This window comes from Carassius gibelio, chromosome B2 (genome assembly GCF_023724105.1).
Source record: "Carassius gibelio isolate Cgi1373 ecotype wild population from Czech Republic chromosome B2, carGib1.2-hapl.c, whole genome shotgun sequence".
Classification (NCBI taxonomy): domain Eukaryota; kingdom Metazoa; phylum Chordata; class Actinopteri; order Cypriniformes; family Cyprinidae; genus Carassius; species Carassius gibelio.
The window spans coordinates 22,847,032-22,864,939 of record NC_068397.1 but is presented as its reverse complement, the minus strand read 5'-3'; the positions used below and the strand labels follow the sequence as shown (position 1 = coordinate 22,864,939).

General features: G+C 36.3%; 3 protein-coding genes across 9 annotated transcripts in view; 1 reads left to right on the top strand and 2 right to left on the bottom strand.

The window, feature by feature from the left end:
• Window positions 1-295: 295 nt before the first annotated feature.
• Window positions 296-3,639, bottom strand: ftr66 (finTRIM family, member 66). The gene is made up of 6 exons (XM_052549145.1): window positions 3,050-3,639; window positions 2,468-2,563; window positions 2,023-2,244; window positions 1,779-1,929; window positions 1,582-1,641; window positions 296-1,126 (listed from the first exon to the last, which is right to left on the bottom strand). Exons 1-6 carry the CDS (start codon window positions 3,629-3,631, stop codon window positions 597-599), a joined length of 1,641 nt encoding a protein of 546 aa, XP_052405105.1. The 5' UTR covers window positions 3,632-3,639; the 3' UTR covers window positions 296-596.
• A 3,546-nt stretch (window positions 3,640-7,185) lies between these two features.
• On the bottom strand, window positions 7,186-16,463 carry LOC127951312 (myeloid-associated differentiation marker homolog). Of its 3 annotated transcripts, none has more exons than XM_052549142.1 (2): window positions 16,345-16,463; window positions 7,186-8,387 (listed from the first exon to the last, which is right to left on the bottom strand). In XM_052549142.1, the coding sequence occupies exons 1-2, from the start codon at window positions 16,378-16,380 to the stop codon at window positions 7,419-7,421; spliced, it is 1,005 nt and encodes a 334-aa protein (XP_052405102.1). In that variant the 5' UTR covers window positions 16,381-16,463; the 3' UTR covers window positions 7,186-7,418. The 3 variants fall into 3 exon arrangements, with proteins under 3 accessions (XP_052405102.1, XP_052405104.1, XP_052405103.1); XM_052549144.1 differs by lacking the exon at window positions 16,345-16,463 and adding an exon at window positions 15,118-15,123; XM_052549143.1 differs by lacking the exon at window positions 16,345-16,463 and adding an exon at window positions 11,368-11,415.
• myo9b (myosin IXb) overlaps window positions 15,444-17,908 on the top strand; it is a 25,031-nt gene continuing 22,566 nt past the window's right edge. The window contains exons 1-2 of one of the 5 annotated variants that reach the window (XM_052549140.1): window positions 15,444-15,735; window positions 16,370-17,257. In XM_052549140.1, coding sequence (XP_052405100.1) covers window positions 16,430-17,257 — 828 coding nt within the window. In that variant the 5' untranslated portion in view covers window positions 15,444-15,735; window positions 16,370-16,429. The remainder of the gene's footprint in view (window positions 15,736-16,369; window positions 17,258-17,908) is intronic. The other 4 variants (XM_052549139.1, XM_052549135.1, XM_052549137.1 and 1 more) reach the window with 4 other exon arrangements.

Sequence of the window (17,908 nt, the reverse complement as noted above, 5' to 3'; positions counted from 1 at the left end):
CCATTTATTTGCGGACTTCTGTTACAAAGTAGATATCATCGAATACCAATGAATAGACTCTAGGACACGAAGAATGAGGTTGTCTCTTAAAGGCAAATATATTGGTAAACAATGTATTTTATTTGGATCGTTAGTTTTTTCCTTTTCGGTTTTTTTTTTTCAGAAAAATATTTTTTTTCATATATATAGCCACAAAATAATTGAAAATTAATTTTTAAAATATGAAGTGTGTGTACGTGTACACAAAATTTCGTATTTTTAATTACTTTGTACTAAAACTTAAACTGAAAAAAAAAAATTATAATAAAAATGACAAAAACACACAACAAGGTTACTAAAACTTCAACTAAAATTAACATGAAAGCAGAGAATATAAAATAAAATCTAATTCAAAATATAAACAAAATATTGCAGTATCTCAGTGATACTAGAATGACAATGGGAGAAGCAAGCCCGCTATAATTGTACAAATATTACTGTATTTCTTTATTCTTATTTCTTTACTACTGTATTGTATATTTTATATCTTGTATATTTTGATATATATTTTTCCCATTCTTCAATTATCAATGCCAAATGGGCCAACCCTTTTTCCTTTACTCCAACTGACACAACTTGATTGAGGCGTCATAGCATGAAAACTCAAAGCCAGGGTAGAGAGGCTGTGTGAATGTGGTGTGAACTCTGTGGAGGAGTGTCATAGAGTCATCAATGCTGTAAAACGCTAGTGTCCCGGCCTTATGATCCAAATAAATGCCTATCTTTGACAAGCCAGGCTCTGAGATCTTACTGACAATCCCATTGTGCCAGAAAGCATAACCTTTCCTGCAGCAGAACAAACTCCAGGATTTGTCATTGTGACCGAAGTGAGCTTCACTGCTATCCCCTTTCCTGGCAATGTTTTTGTATGCGACAGCAATGTTTACCCCCATCCCACTCCATTCCACCTCCCAGTAGCTGCAGCCTGTCAGGCCCTCCGTCCCCAGCACCTGGCACCAGTAATCAAAGCGCTCCGGGTGCTCGGGACAGGACTGCACTCGGCTCCGAACGGCCACTTCCCTGTTTCCCTTGGACAAATAAAGGTCCTTGTGGGCTGTTAAAGGATTTAGTTGAAGCGGGCAGGAATCTGAGTAATGGAGAGAGGACAAGAGATCAAGAATATTTATTCATGGTGTGTCATATTCATATCATATTCATCCCGAGCCATGATTAAATAAATGCATATCAGCTGAGAACTTGAAGAACATTAACATCTACATTAACATTCAAAACTTTGGGGTCAGTCAGATTTATTTATGGATAGAATTTAATAGTCATTCAGCAGGGATGGATGTATTTTGATCAAAATTGACAGTAAAGACTTACAAAAAAAAAGCAACATTATTGTATAATATGTATAATATATAATATATATATATTATTTCATGCAAAGTTGATCTGAATATCAGCATGGGTGAGATTGCTTCTTTTCGGAAATTGGAACCGCATTTTTTGTGTTGCTTAATAAGAAGTCCATGTTCAAATAGAATCCAACATTATGAAACCAATATCACTTTGCATTAGTGCAGTAGACTGACTTACGGTGCAGGAACTCTGATCTAATTTTGGGCACTGTGCAGTGAAGGATCTTCATTGATCTTGCTGGAGAGAAAATGGAAAGCATGTGTACATCACAAGGAACTTATTTAACAAAAAAGGCAGAATTACACAACAATCTGCAAATCACCTAAAGAGAAATTGCTGAGGTGGAAAGATCAGCTTAGGTTGTTTCTCCTCACCTGCTTGATAGATCCTCAGCCATTCCCCTTTAAAGACATCTTCAAGCCTCTTCTTTAGAGCAGATACTGCATCGTTCACCTTGCCAAAATCTGAGAGTGTAGCTATTGTGAATGGTGGGTCAGGAAGGCCAGAAGAGAAGGAATGACAGTTCTGTAAAGAGAGAGAGACAACATTTTATCAAATGACACATTCTTTGCCTTTTCGAGCTATATTTTTCACAGTCAGCATTGGGATCATGCTTACCTGAAGAACATGGAGATGATCTTCAGACTTCAGCAGCACCTCAAGCTCATGATCTCTTTGTTTGAGCTCCGTGATTTCTTGTTCCAGTGTCTGCAACATGCTCTCCGCAGCTCTCTCTTGATCTCTGATCAGATCTCTGAATTTACTCCTCCTCCTCTCAATAGACTGGATCAACTCAGTGAAGATCTGTTCACCATTTTCTATAGCAGTCTGTGCAGAGCTCTTTTAGGGCAAAACAAAAAAAAAATCCAGTATTTTTCTTTTTAAAATATTGTAATTAATCAAATATTTTATAAAATTGTAATTTTAATAAAATGAATAATAATAATATTTTAAATACAAAATAAAGAATTAATTGATCTTAGATTTTTAGGTTAATTGCTTTTAGTTGTTTTTATTGTTTCATTCATTTTGTTAAGTTCTAATTGTTCTGGAAATGTCTTACTTTGAGGGCATCTACAGCTTGTTTGAGCTCCAGTAGGTCCTTCTCTTTAGCATGGATTTTGAGCTTGTATTTCTGCCGTGTTATGCCTAGTTCTTTCTGTGGAGAAACACAATAAAAAAGCTAAATGTTTTTTAACTGCAATCATTCTGTGTAGAATTAAAATTATGTGATGAATGTCACAAAATAGACACTGCAGTACATTGCTCAGGATAGCCCTATATTCTATTCCACTGTTTATTTTTATTATTTATTTTATTTACATAGGAATAACCTTTGTCACTAACAAATGAGTTTATACACTTCATATATGAGGATATCTATTCAAAGTGGCTGGCCACACAGTCAAAGCGAACAGAAAAAGCCTCTCTCTGATTGGTTGATGGTGAAAGATTTCGATCTCCTATTTTAGAAAAAAAGGCAGCTCTCCTGAACAACCTTTTGTGTACACAGATTGAAATTTGAATGTGAAGCAGGAAACTGTTTTTGTAATATTATTCTAGCTTTATAGTGTTACACTTATTTACAGGTACTTTTTTATTTTTGGTTGGAAACTCCTAAAATGATTGTTATTGTTGTTATTACCTGTTTCTTTGTGTTTTCCACAGCTGCTGGTACTGTATCGTGACCTTTATGGTCATCCATCACACACAAAAGGCATATGCATTGTTGATCAGTTCGACAATACATCTCCAAATATTTGTCATGTTGAGGACAGATCTTCTCCTGCAGGTTCACCGAGGCTTCGATCAGCTTGTGTTTCTTCAAGGCAGGAGACTTGTAGTGAGCTTGAAGGTGGTTTTGACAGTAAGATGCCAAACAAACCAAACAACTCTTCACAGCCTTTTGTTTGATACTTGTACAGAAGTCACAGGTCATATCACCTGGAATGCAGTTGTCGTAAATGTGAGAGTTGCCCAGAAGTTCCAGTTTCTTCAGCTTGTCCACCATATCTGCCAGTATGGTATTTCTGTTCAAAACAGGCTTAGGGCTAAACGTCTGTGCACACTGAGGACAGCTGAAGGTCCCCAAATGATCATTTTTCTTCCAATAATCATTAATGCATCCCATGCAGTAGCTGTGGCCACATGGAATGGCCACTGGATCTTTCAGCAAATCCAGGCAAATAGAACAGCAAAACTCTTCTGAATCCAAGAGCCCTTCCATTTAGTTGTTTTCTGTTGTAGCAAAAAGTATGAAATGATAATGGTTCTGTCACTGAGAAGCATTTCCCAGTTTTGCACGGACGTTCATGAACCACACCCTTCAGTTCTTCCTATTTAGATGACAGATAGGTAAATGTGCCTGTCTGTCGCACTGAATAAAAATGATGCACTGTAAGCTAAACAATATCTATATAAAACGAAGATACTAAAAACACCACTTAGGGTTCCTCAACTTTCTTTTTAGAGACAAAATTCTTATGGTCTTTGAAACCCCAATGTCTAGACCTGTAAAAGAATAAAATCTTAAAATGCTATGGCCATTTTATTTTTATTTTTATTTTATTTTATTTTTTATAAATAACTCACATTTTTTCTAAGTATTTAAAGCTATAACATATCTGAGGTGGTACAAAAGTAAAATATACTTTCAAAAATTCCTAATCTTTAACCTGTTAACTGTCACTCACGTTTTTGAAGATAGACTTGAATGTGCATGATACAAACCTAAATTTTTTTAATTCATGACTGAAAACATTTTGTAACATGATTTTGATGTACCATTTACATGGTAATACAATGTCTGATTTTAAAATGGGTTTTGAAGGATGAATTTTGAAATTTTATGTTTTCAAGTGATATATAACTTCTGATGATTTCCAAAATGTGATAGAGAAAAAGTCAACGAGGAAGTCTTACTTTTAAACAAAGGTCAAAACTCCTTTTGTAATGTAGATTTCTGAGGGTGCACTCTTGTCAAAAATTAATCTATTACTTTTATATTGGTAAAATATTGGTAAAATATATATTTAGGAGACCTTTCCAACGATATATAGTTTTTCAAGATTAGATTAGGTTTGATTGTAATATAGTATAGTCAACGTAGGCGTCCTGTATATGGGACGGGGTGACAGTTAGCAGGTTAAAAACAATGAATGATTGTAAAAGTCATGTAAATTCATTGGTTAAAAGAGGTTGGAGTCGAAAGGTTTAAGAACGCCTGCTGTAGATAATTTTATTTCAGCGACTCTCAGTAGGTGGTGCCAAGTGACATTTTAAGTGAGTCATTGAATCATTAATTGAAGTGATTCATTCAAAATACCTAATTAATTCACAAAAGACTGGCTGTGACTCTTTTGAGTAGGTACTTTTTTGAGGAAGTAATTACTTTGTGAGGAAAGAATATTTATACAGTGACTGCATCCGAAAATTGGAAGATGCTGCCTTTGGAGGAACATTTCAAGGTAGGAAGGCACCTCTGAAACCAGTATTAACCATCTCTTGAGAGGCCTTCATCTGGTTTAGTTTTGAAGGAAGCATAGTTGTAAAATTAAATTAAAATTAAATTTATGCATTTAGCAGACACTTTTATCCAAAGCGAGTTATCTATTTTTACCTATCATGTGTTCCCAGGAAATCAAACCCCCAACCTTACGCTTCATAGTGCAATGCTCTACCACTTGAATACAGGAACACATGCATTGTATCCACAATCCTCCTAGCAAAAAAATAAAGATGGCGTCTGAGTGTTGTGTTTGGTGTTCAGTTTGTGTGTAAATGTTTGTTTCTGACCAACATTTTGCACTTTTAAGTTATTTCTAATGATACATCAGTATTACAGTAATTAAATATTTTCTTAGTTATTACCAAAGCTTATTCTTTTTTGTTGTAAATCATCAAACTGTTATGCTGCTTCAGAAACATATCGTAATTCAGTTTCGCAAGGTGCCTTTGTGTGTAAACTTTGCCTGCAAAGTCATTGCCAGATAAGAGGCAATGGTAACGTTGTAAATGTAATCAGGACATACTGCATTTACCATGTTGTCATTGTCATTGCCATGTTTGTGTATTTTCAGAATTCTTCCATATGTTTTTACTACGACTCTTATAAGATTGATTTCCAAAAAAAAAATAGACAGCAAATGTAGATACTTAAATGTAGCTTTCTATACACTTTCTGTACATTGGTAGTTACATTATTGTTACATTGCAGTTGTTACATCACTATTTCTCCTAATTTGAGCAAAAACACATTCGGGAAAGGTGATTTAGAAATTCAGCATAATTCAACAATCCCTCCCTGAGCTTTGAAAGACTTCTGAGTAATTAAATGTTCCCCAGGGTGAGTGCATATACTGTGTGTGAATGTTCTAGAATGTGATTCATTAGTTCGAGGACAGAGAGTCAACAGATGTAACTTTAAACAAAGAATGAGTAAATGGTAGGTAAGTCTGAATCACTATACAATAGTAAATGAGGCAAGAGTGCAGATGCGCAGATATCTCGCTTGTTTCTTTTTCAGAGCTAGATTACACATTCACACAACGCTTCGGTGTGTGCTGTTCTCCTCTTAGCACAGAGGGACTTACAGAGAGAGAAACAGTGCCACAAATGCTCTCTCGCTCTTTGATAACACAATGAAAACATTCTCATTCAAGCATCGAGGAGTGTGTAACAGTCTGTGACAGGCACATGCAGATCCCAGAGACTTACAGCACAGAAAACAACCTTTCATTTTATTTCTTATCCTGAGGTAGTCGTGTTACTGATTCTGCTGGTGTACAAGAGAACAGCAATGGTTTTTAAAGAGATTTGACAAGAAAAACATCTAAAGCATTTGCATATACTTGGCAAATCCATGTGTACACATACAGCAATAATATCCTGTAAATATAAATCTAATACTATGTGTACATAAGAATAACAATATATTCCATGTATTCAGTGTTTCATGATATGTCCACATATACATTTATATTTCTCTTCATCATCAGTGTGTCTTATGTTAGAGAAGTTAGATTTAAAAAAATAATTTTGTAACCAATCAGTCCGCCATATAAATGGTTTGACATATATGCACCAAACAGAAGTGTTATGTACTGATACTTATCAAGTATTACATCCATCACACATATTAAGTGCAACAGTTTTTATGATGTTGATTTCCTGAATGAACTGAAGGGTGTTATTGTCTTGACTGAAAGTGTGACATTCACTCACACTTACACACAAATGTTTCCTACACGCAAAGCAACAAAGTAAAACAATATGTAAAACAGAAAAAAAATAAGCTATTTTTGTCAAACTTGTGTTAAGGAAATAAAGGTAATGATTTACTTTTATATACTACCGTTCAAAAGCCTGGGGCCAGTTTGACCTTTTTAACATACTTCTTTTAATAGTTAATACTTTTATTCTGCAAGGATGCGTTACATTGAAAAAAAGTGACGGTAAACACTTTTACAATGTCACAAAAGATTTCTACTTAAAAAAAACATAAGTATCATGGTTTCCACAATAATATTGGGAAACAAATATGTTTAATAAGAAATGTTTCTTGAGCATCAAATTGGCATATAAGAATGGTTTCTGAAGTATAATGTGACTGGAGTAATAGGTGAAATTTCAGCTTTGCCATCATGGAAATAAATGACATTTTATACATACATATATATATATATATATATATATTAAAAAAGCAAACAGCTATTTAGTATTTAAATGATATTTCACCCTAAGACTTCTTTCAAAAACCCTCAAAAATCTCACCAACTCCAAAACTTTTGAAGGTTTTTTATTGTATTCTTTGTTTTTTTTAAATATATAATACATTTTGTCCATTTTGTTACATTTTACACTTGTGTAAACTTTTCAAAGTCTAACTTTTTGTACACATGATTGCTAAAGAGGCAATGAATATAGTTCAGGGCCTATCATTTCAACATCGCCACACTCCAGCCCACTTCCCTCTTTCTGCCTTCTATTGTTTTTCCTTCCTCTTGTATTATGTATTAAACAGTAACAAACACTACCCTGGCTGAGTAGATGAGATCAGCCAGATAAAGAAAGAAGTTGAGAGCGCTGAGGACTGAGATGGCCAGCAGCTTGTCCCATAGGCACAGGCCAGTGCTGGAGCCACAGCTGTTGGGTCTGTGGCTCTGGCCTCCGTGCTTATTGTCGAACTTATAAATAGGCCAGATGATAGTGGCAGTCAAATACAAGCCCACAGCCAGAATGGCGTATGTGGACAGGAAGCGGGCAAAGGAGAAGGGCAGGCAACCTGTGCACTCTCCTACGCACATCACGATAATGGCTGCCGACAAGATGAAGCAGATGCAGTACACGGCCAAGCACCACTTGGTCGCTGCATACTGATTATAAGTTATGGGCTCGCTGATGAAGATGAGTATGATGCAGGCGACGAAGGTCTCGCACACCTTTAGCAGCCCTGGTGCCGTGGCCATGTAACCGGCTACTTCTCCTGGACGAGGCCTACTCAGTCTCACCTCGCTTAAGTATGCAATGGTGGCGAGGCAAGAAAAAACAGTAGACACGATGCGGCAATTGATCATCAAGGTGCGGCCAGCGTAGCCCTTTAGGAAATACAGTGGGAATATGATCGAGGCGGAGAGGCAGAGGAGAGAGGCGTAGCAGGCGAGCGTGATCGGAAAATTCTTCCATGAGATCGGGACACGAGTCTGCAGGCCAAACATTTCCACTAAGATTATCAGAAGAGTTACAACAAAACTAAAACTCCAGCAGAACACGCACCAGTCACCGGTGCCGTGGGTTAGACTCGCTCCATAAAGAGCTACGCTGAATGCTATGCCAGTGAAAACCATGGCAGCCACACGGGCCCACAGGAGAGGCGAGGAACGCAACACCACCACCATGATAGACAAAAGATTTATAGAGCAGTTAACGTCTGCTAGGATTAACAGGTAGAGATGTCCACTTCTGTTCAGGGGCTTCTTGGTTGTCTAGGAGTGAATGAAGAAAAGGTAATCAGTCAGTGGTGAGAAATAAATGTTTACACATATATAATATAAAACATCTCATACATTTTTCAAAGATTAAATGAATAGTTGACCCAAAATCGACAATGTCGCTACTTATTCAGACTTTTGTTTTCACAAACCTGTATGAGTTACTTACTTCTTTGGAACACAATTTAATTTTGGCAAATTTCTGTATGTTTATTTGTGTGTGTGTGTGTGTGTATGTGTGTGTTTTCCATGCAAAGTTGTTTTTGATCCCATTGAATTAGATTGTATATGGATAACAAATCAAAATTAAGTGAAGAAATTACACCTGGAATACACTACTCAACTTTTGCCCAGATTCTTGCCCTGATTTGCAGTCTGGACATGCTGATACTAATTGACAAAGTCACAGCCAGTTTGTAGATTCTTGGCAGAAAGAGTTGCTAGAATTTGCAGAAAATCACAGTGTATTAAAGGCGATATATGCTTCAGACTCTGATTCCATCAGGGCAGAGGATACAAAACATGTTTCATAATTTTGTGGCAATTTTAGCTAAAAAAAAGATATATATATATATATATATTTTTTTTTTTAATGTTTTTATTTGTATTAATTTTTTTTCATAATGGTCACAGGCTCTTTTTTGCTTCAGATTACAATTCTACACAGTTGACAAAAACCAAACATTTATATTTTGAGCTGATTTTAGAACACATTGTTTTCATTTGTTGTGAATGTCCTAGCAACCTTGCACGTTTATATGTGAGTATGTTGTTCTCAGAACAAACAGAAAGTCTAGTGTGTGATCCTTGATTGTTTATGTTGATTTTTTCTTTAATCATTTACAAGTTTATAACATCTAGTATTTTAAAATCTCCTAAGGTTACAAAAGTCACGTGTGCATGTATCACACAGGTTTGCAACAAAATGAGTTTGAGTAAATGATCACAGATGTGTCATTTTTGGGTAACCAGTCACTTTGATATCAAGGCAGAGTGAGGTTGTTTACTGAGTAATATATCTGTTTAAAGTTAATCTGTGATCACAATAATTTCATTTTGGTGACATGGGTAGTTAAAATTCCTTACAATGTCCAACTGAAACTTGTAGAATAATAAACCATACAGTCATGCAAATCAAAATGGTCACATACTGAATAAATTGGTACTCTACAACAAAGCGTCTCTGAGTGTCTTTCGGAATTCCAGAATGGGGTCAGTGAAATTATCTCTGTAATGTATTCGAGCTATTTAGACAAATGCAGCACAAGCAAGACCTTTTCTCCAAACTACAGTCCATCTGTCATCAACCTCTGTGGGAGGAGCCAGATAGGCTAACAATTAGAGCATTGAGACCCTCTCCCAGCCCTCCTACACAGTTCTGTAATAGCCAGGAATACCTCCTTCATCTTGTCGGAGAGGTTCAAATAAACAATGGAGGCATGTTTACATTTTCAAGTTAAGTAGATGGAACATAACATGTTTAGGAAATAGGGACATAAAGCATAAACGGCAAAAATAAAAACGGCAAAAGAAGCAAGACGCCAGGCAGATGAATTCAAAGCCACAAATGGACAGACAGCCAAGGGGATTGAAAAGGTGTGTCCTTGCGCCTCATGACGAGCCATATTTTAAACACAGGTGGGAATAGTATATAGTTGTGAGTAATTTATCCATCACACTCCTGTCCTCTTTCTCTGACTAGTGTCAGATTTTCCAACTTGCTGATCTATTCCAAATTTGCTGCATCCCATAAAACTGCAAAAAGAGAGGGATGTGGTTGGAGTTTTCCACACTGAATTCCCCCAACCACTTTATCCTCACTTGCTGTTCTAGCCCACACTCACCTTTCAAAGCCTTTCTCTTTTATACTTCTTTTATTCCCATTCTGAATTGGTTAGGCTATACAGAAAGTGAATGCTAACTCCTTGCTTTATTCATCCACTCACAGCTGTTTAACATGAGATGAAATGTTACTGAATTAATTGCAATATACGAATTCTCATCTTCTCCTTATGCAACAGAAGTTGCCATTGTCAAAGAAAAAAATATCTGAAAATAGATACAAGTAAACACATGTATGAGAAAACAGGACATGACATGAGGTTGGAAAGCTGGAGACAGAGCCATAGAGGAGGTCACGCGGATGTCTGAGACATGAGACATAACTTGATTTTCTCCATTAATCTTGGTTACATTGCAGTTACTTTTCTGTGCAGAAAAAAAACAACCTCTGTGAAATAAGTTTACCTGGTGCACTAAGAAAAAAGAAAGGTACCCTTTATTGAAAATTGAAAAATGCACTTTGTGTATCGGAAACCAAGTTTGATCTTATGTAAAAGACCAGAATGGAAGCAGCAACACTATAGCCTAAACTGGTCTTAAACGAAAAACATGAAATAAAATTTGTTTTTCTTGAAGCAAGAAAAGTCAACAATTATTATCAAATGAACTGATCAACTAAATATGAAGCAGAACGTGAAAATGACATTTAGCTGGATATGAGATCACCATCCTAACAGACACTGGCTGCTGTAAAAGTTGCAGTAGTGGGCGTGCCTCTCCACCTGCCGCACCCATAATACAGTATAATCTTCTCTTTAAAATAATAATGATAAAGAACGCATATTGAAATAAAACGTTCCAAATGTCTTAGTAAAGCCTTAGATTTCTGTCTCCGTCATTATTCCAGACGCAATATAGTAATTTTTACACAAGCGCAACACGTGACAGGTGCAAATACAACATAAATATTTTACATTTTATTCAATTTTATCTGTCAGATTGATCGCTGCGGATACACACTATGCCAAAGTGAAAGTTTGAACAAATTAAATCAAATAATTGTATCGCTATCAGAATACAGAACGCGATTAAAACAATCTGTAGTTAGGCTATAAAGAACGTAATGTAACGGTGATGGATGCTAGACGCGTCTGCTTTAAAAAAAAGAGAAAAAAATCTGCCTGTTTCTTACCGGCTTGTCCCGTTATCTTTCTCTCCGACTTGCTCAGTTTGAAACAAGTAGGCGCGGTCTTGGATCTGACTTTTCATCAGTCAGGAGGACACTTTAACCCAAGTTTATGAGGGATACCCTCCACCCACCCCCAATCCGCTCCTTACATCTCTCTCTCTCTCTCTCTGTCTGTCTTCTGCTCTTTCTTCAGCACTCATCAACTGCAATACTCCTCACAAGTATTTCTGAGCATGAATTTACTTTCTCATTCATACTGTTACTGAATTCAGTCCCCGCCATAGAAAAAGACCCAGAGAGTTTATTCACAAGACCATTTATAGTGTCATTCACTGTTTTATTGACTGTACTTAGCTAACTTAATTAACAAAAAATAAACCAAATTCACTACCTTTTACATTGCATCCCATTAGATTCCCTTATGAAACAAAAATATATTGCTGTATATTGGAAAATATCATGTAATATATTAGGCATATATTCTTATATATATTTATTTTTTCCAATATATTGCAATATAGAAAGCGGCAATCATGTGTATATTTAGCAATATATTATATAATATATGTGTCATCAATATATTATTAAATGTATTCAAATATATAAAATATTAGAAATAAAAAGGGAAAATAATATATTACAATATATCACAATATATTTTAAGAAATATATTGGTAAATATATTTTCCTTTCGTAAGGGTTATAACAAGAAATATGAAATACCTGATCAGAATGATCAATTTAAACAGTAATTTCTGAAATTATTGCACATCTTCTTGGGCATTAAAATGTCTGGATATATTACTGCTGTAATGCATGCTGAAAACGAATGTCATGCAGGATATATCAGTAAGTGCTGCGAATAGCTTGTGAGACAAAAGACTATAGCTCACAAACGCTGACAGGATAAAATTAAGGTTGTATATTTGTAGTGAGGGTACGTAGACCTAAAGGTTAGATTGATATATTTAGTAATGATTAAAATATATTTTACATAATGTCAGGGTTTTGCACTGACACTGTTTGTCTTGTGTTTTTCTTTCTTGTGTCTGTCTTGTTTCAGCACATGGCCTTGTTTTCCTTGTCCATGTGCTTCCTTAGCCCCTCCTCCTTGTTTCCTCTTTACAACACCCTCTTGTTAGCCTAGTTGGTCTAATTGTGCTCACCTGTCCCTCATGTATTTTCCTCCGTATTTTTAGTGCACCTTGCCCTTTTGTGTTTGCTGGTCTGTGGTCATTCTCACCTTCTCTATCTATGGATGTGGCTGAATATGTGTTTGGGTTGCTCTGTCTGGTTGGTCTTGTGTCCTTGCAGTTCTATGTTCTTGTCTTGCTCCTTGTTTTAGTAATTAGTTTGTTTGTACTTTTGTGTTTATTTGTAATATTTAGTTGGGCTTTTCTAGTCTTGATTCTTGGTTTTGTTTGACTATTTGGAGTTGGTTAAATTGGTAACCTTTATTAGTTTGTTGCATATATATATATATATATATATATATATATATATATATATATATATATCTCTATCGCTCTTCCTCCCCCCCCTTCTTGAGTTTAATTTGTATTTTTGTGGAGCTTTGTCCTGTCTTGTGTTCGACTTCCTGACCTGTTGCCATGTGTCCTGCCCTGGTTCTACCTGCCTGGCATTTGGTCTGTCTCAGAGTCTGTGGTCAAGTTCCGGAGCTCTGCTCTATGGTACCTTGTGTGGTCTTCTCCGTCAGCCTGGTCTTGCTGCCCACTCTGCCAAAGTGTTATGCCAGTTGTTTCCTGAAGCCTTCCCTAGCTGTTCCTGTTGTGGTATCTAGTGCACTTCACCATCTTGTATCTTGTTATATCTCACTGCAGTTGGGTCCTCCTTCCTAGATCCCTGACATATAATTTCCAGAAAGTCAAGTGATTAAAACAACTTGCCCCCCCTGCTTGAACTGAACATCAATCATGTTCAGTTTAATGTTGTAAAAGAAGAGAAACACACTGAAGCTTAGGTGTCCCACATTACACTAATCCACCCTGTGTGTATGTGTATATATATATATACACATACATACACGCAGTTCTTTAATGCAAGCCATTTCTCACCCATGTCAAAGAGACTTTTTCAAGATAAAAGTAATTTTGGTGTCTTATCTATATTGGTGAGAAATACAATTTGCCATTACCAATTACTTCACCGTCAACTGTGTTGAAATGTCTCAGTAAGGGTTCATATGGTGATTTCATGAAAGTAATGTACATTTTTTTTCTTTAAGAAAAAACACACCAAAAAATCCTAACATTTTATACCACCAGAGAGAGCTCTAGTCAAAAGTGCAATTTATATTATATGTTGCTAAGATGCAAGAGCATTTTACTATGGAAAGCAGCTGTTTGTTCGTGGTTAGAGCATCCGCTCACTGAGAGAACTGCTGTTAAAAGTGTAAACCGTGATTCTCCTCTCGCTTCAAACCACTTTGAACTCTTCCTCACAAGCTGTTACAATGTCCACACACCGAATAGAGAGAGAGAGAGAAACTACACTGAGAAGATGAGAGTTTACGAGGAAGGAAGAGCGTGGCTGAGCGAGCGGAAAATAAATTTGCCCATTCGCACATCTCTTTCGATTTGATAATCTTGTTTGCTGTGATGTTGTAACCAGTGATGAGCTGATAATAATACTTAAGATTCCATGACAACTATCATGACTATCAAATGTATATTTAATAAAATTATTATATATATTGTTCAGGATTATAGTTTAGTTAGAATGACAGACAGTATAATTATTGATGTAATTATCAGTCCAATATTGTTAACACCATTGATTTAAAAAATCACTACTCGTCAGTAATCAAAAGATGACACAATAGTTCATTTCTTATGACATACATTTTTAAAGGCTGCTTCTGAGTTATCTAAAGTAATGTATTAATAATCATTTTAACTATTAATTAATATTGATTAATTACTGCAAATTATTCCAACTGAAATGTCTTTTACATTTACCTCCAGATAAGATTAATGCCATTTCTTCTAGGGCAGGGAGAGGGGACAGATTTGTTAAAACATGTAGGATTTTCTTAAAAAAAAAAAAAAAATTACAATTCAAAATGTATTTCTAAATGTGGTAATTCATAATCTTAAAATTAAGCCTTGTGCTCAGACAGTCATCTACTGCAAAACAAACGCTTTTAACAAAAGATATATGGATACACAATACTATATGAAGGAATTTTCTTTATTTTTGTTTTTGGGATTTTTGGGTAGGCCTACTGAATCCTTTTTCAATTTTGACACATTATATGTGTGTGTCTGGGAGAGAAAGAGGCAGTGTTTGATATGTGGATGTGTGGAAGTACTGTCACTTAATTTCTGTGTATTTGTGTTTTGCGTTGTGACTGATTTTGTGATTTTATTTGACAATTCTGAAAATAAAAATAATAAACTCAATTGTGGGTCTCCAGGCCCCAAACATCCTGACTCTGACTTTTTGTCACACTAAAATACAACCAGAAATCATTCCACAATTGTATTTATTTATTTATTTTTTGTAGAACTAGCACAAAATGATGAAGTGATGCCATTTAGATGAAGGTAACTTTTATTTTATCTTATTACATTTTTTCAGCAAACATAATTTGGGATCTCAAAGGAGCCTGAACAGCACATAAGGATTAATATTAAAATTGCATTTTAGTTGGTAATAATATTTGTTTACAGTATTAATAAAACGTTTTTGTACATACTCTCATTGTAATAATAGTGAGGGACCCTTACTCACCTTGCTGGGTGAAATTGGTGTTATATGCTGCCACCTGCTGGTGAGAACCAAACATGCATTGTGAAGTTACAAATGACTATTTCGTTTACTTTTCCTGTTTCCGACTCTTTTTTTTAATTTAAATAAATAAATACATCCCTCACGATCATAATCACAAATATAGCAATGACTTTTGAGAGGGGTAGGCTGCTGGATGTATGATGTATGATGTATTTACAGGTGTATTTACCTGCGTGAGCGCGAGGCAGCTGCAGTGGCGGGGTGAATGCAGGCGAGGGCGGCGTGTCATCACACATTTCATCGGCAATTAAAACACGCTACGATGTCAGGAAGTAACACGCCGCCCAGCGTCGTCAACATTCTGGAGGCGAGTTAGTATTCTTCCTTATTTGTCGTTGAACATTTCTCGGTGTTAGTCATTTGTGCCGTTTACAGAATCGTGACTGTTTTACCTGTGTAGTATATTTCGGTTTATCTTGCCCGATTTGACAGTAATGCAGGTGGACGGCTTTAAATAGTAGTTGAAGCACTGGAAGTTTTATCTGGAAAGCACGGCAGGATTTATTCCATGTTGGAAATGACTCCGCTCCGTAACACAACGAGCGTGTTTTGAAACGGGTATGTTTACTGGTATTGGTATTTAATGTACTTATTGTTTTTTATTGGCAGTCAATTGAAAGATAACTATCGTCTGATTTTCTAAACTCTAAAAAAGACAGTTTGTCACTGTTGTTTAAACGCGTCATGACGTTTTATCTCGTTTGCGTTTCTATTACACTGTTATTTTGACTATACAATTAAATAGTTCTTTATGCTATGCTAGTATGGTATTGGTGTATTTATATTTTTCTATACATTTCAAAAATATTTTAAAAACAAAAATATGTTCTTGTACGTTTTGACCATGTTGTGAACGTTTATGACAATATTATTTTTCACATTATATTTTAACATCGTTTGCATGTAATCATACCGAAAGAAAAGTCAACCCAGTCGACAGAGAAAAATAGTGTAAAGAAATGAATAAATATGAACCGCTGTACTTGAGCATTAAAAGTGAAATTGAATTTTTAAATTAATTTCTTTGACATTTTTCTTATTTTTTTATTAAATAAGAGTTGTGGCACACAGTTTATGCTGATTTATAAACTGTTGCAATTCCAAAATTAGACAAGTGTGTACATGCATACACTGGTGGTCTGACTGCTGTTTCCTACTTCAACTCACATTCTTTCTTCTCTTGTGTTTCCAGATCCGTATCATGCTGTACTGTGCAGTGTGGTATTCTGATGCATGTCTGTGTGTTTAAAGAATGAATGTCACTAACGGCAAGACGATAAGCTGCCAGGATGAAACGGTATGCACTTTGCAAATTTACCCCAGGTTGTCCGACAAACCTGGGCAAAGCTGCATCCTCAGGGTCCCAAAGGAGGCAACAGCATCCACTGTCATCAAGAATGCCCTTGACACACTTGAATTGGACAAGTCCAAGATTTACGTCCTTGTGGAGGTCCAGGAATATGGCGGAGAGGAGTGGGTCCTTCAAGCCAGCGATCAGCCTGTTCAAAGAGTCCTTCTCTGGCCTAGAAAGGCCCAGGACAAGCACCCTCAAAGTGATGGATACTTTTTCGCCCTTCAAGAGGGAAGCTATGATGCCGTTCACGTTATGACATCTGTCCGGCAAGAGAAAGTAGCTCAGGGACTTGCGAATCGGGGTTTTGTCACGCAACAGCCCCACGAATATGACGATTTATGTAACCTCCCCGAGCTGACGGAGGAGAGCATCTTGGGAACCCTGCGGCATCGCTTCCACAAGCAGAAGATCTACACGTTTGCGAGCAACATTCTTATTGCGGTTAACCCCTTCAAGTTCCTCCCCATCTACAATCCCAGATATGTCAAGATGTATGAGAACCACACGCTGGGCAAGCTAGAACCTCACGTCTTTGCCATCGCGGATGCTGCCTTCCACACAATGCTGAACAAACGGGTCAACCAGTGCATCGTCATCTCCGGTGAGAGTGGTTCTGGTAAGACACAAAGCACCAACTTCCTGATCCACTGCTTGACTGCCCTCAGCCAGAAGGGCTATACAAGTGGAGTGGAGCGAACCATCCTGGGGGCAGGCCCTGTGCTTGAGGTAAGTTCTGCTGTGGGTTTGAGGTTTATCAGATTTCATTTTCTACTTTGAAGTCTGATAGTGCTGTAGTTGTAATCGGAAACCAAGAAAGGATGCAAAACAGCAAGTTAGGTTGAGACCCTGATGTTTTACAATGATAATGTCCGTTGAACGGCAGCTGTAGCCTTGTACAGAACTCAGCAATAAACCATTTCTTCAACTTGATTGTATTTAAACATTTTTTTTTCACATTTAGACGTTTTTCATGTTCACCTCATCTCAAATGATGCATTGGCTTTAACAGCATTTCTTTAGTGGAAATGACGTTGGAGTTAGTGTTGTAGGTGTAATTGGCTCATGTGAGACCGTGTCCTTCGTCTTGCTAGCACTCATTTCACAGCTAGCATTTTTTACACATCACACAATATGAAATAATATTTTCAGTGTCTAAGTTTTTATTTGAAAAGTATTTATAGTATCATTAATAATTTACTTTTTATTTTCATATTTTTATTGTGTGCTTTTCACATCGCCTTGAACTTCAGTTTTTCAGTTTCTAATTTTAGTTTAGTTAAGTTAAATTTTGTCCCATGGGTCTAGATTTTGTAAAGTTACAGTCTGTATCTTGACTGTAACTGTTGTGTCATTTAGTATTGAGTTGCTTGACTCATA

What these genes read in the sequence shown, in the direction of transcription:
- LOC127951312 (XM_052549142.1), bottom strand. Translation starts at nt 16,380, where the DNA reads ATGATACGGATCTGGAAACACAAGAGAAGAAAGAAT. An exon ending in AACACAAGAGAAGAAAGAAT is followed by an intron (nt 8,388 to 16,344) that starts GTGAGTTGAAGT and finishes ATTCACTCCTAG; the next exon opens with ACAACCAAGAAGCCCCTGAA.
- ftr66 (XM_052549145.1), bottom strand. Translation starts at nt 3,631, where the DNA reads ATGGAAGGGCTCTTGGATTCAGAAGAGTTTTGCTGTTCTATTTGCCTG. An exon ending in GCTGAGGATCTATCAAGCAG is followed by an intron (nt 1,642 to 1,778) that starts GTGAGGAGAAAC and finishes TTTTCTCTCCAG; the next exon opens with CAAGATCAATGAAGATCCTT. An exon ending in TAGATCAGAGTTCCTGCACC is followed by an intron (nt 1,127 to 1,581) that starts GTAAGTCAGTCT and finishes TCCATTACTCAG; the next exon opens with ATTCCTGCCCGCTTCAACTA.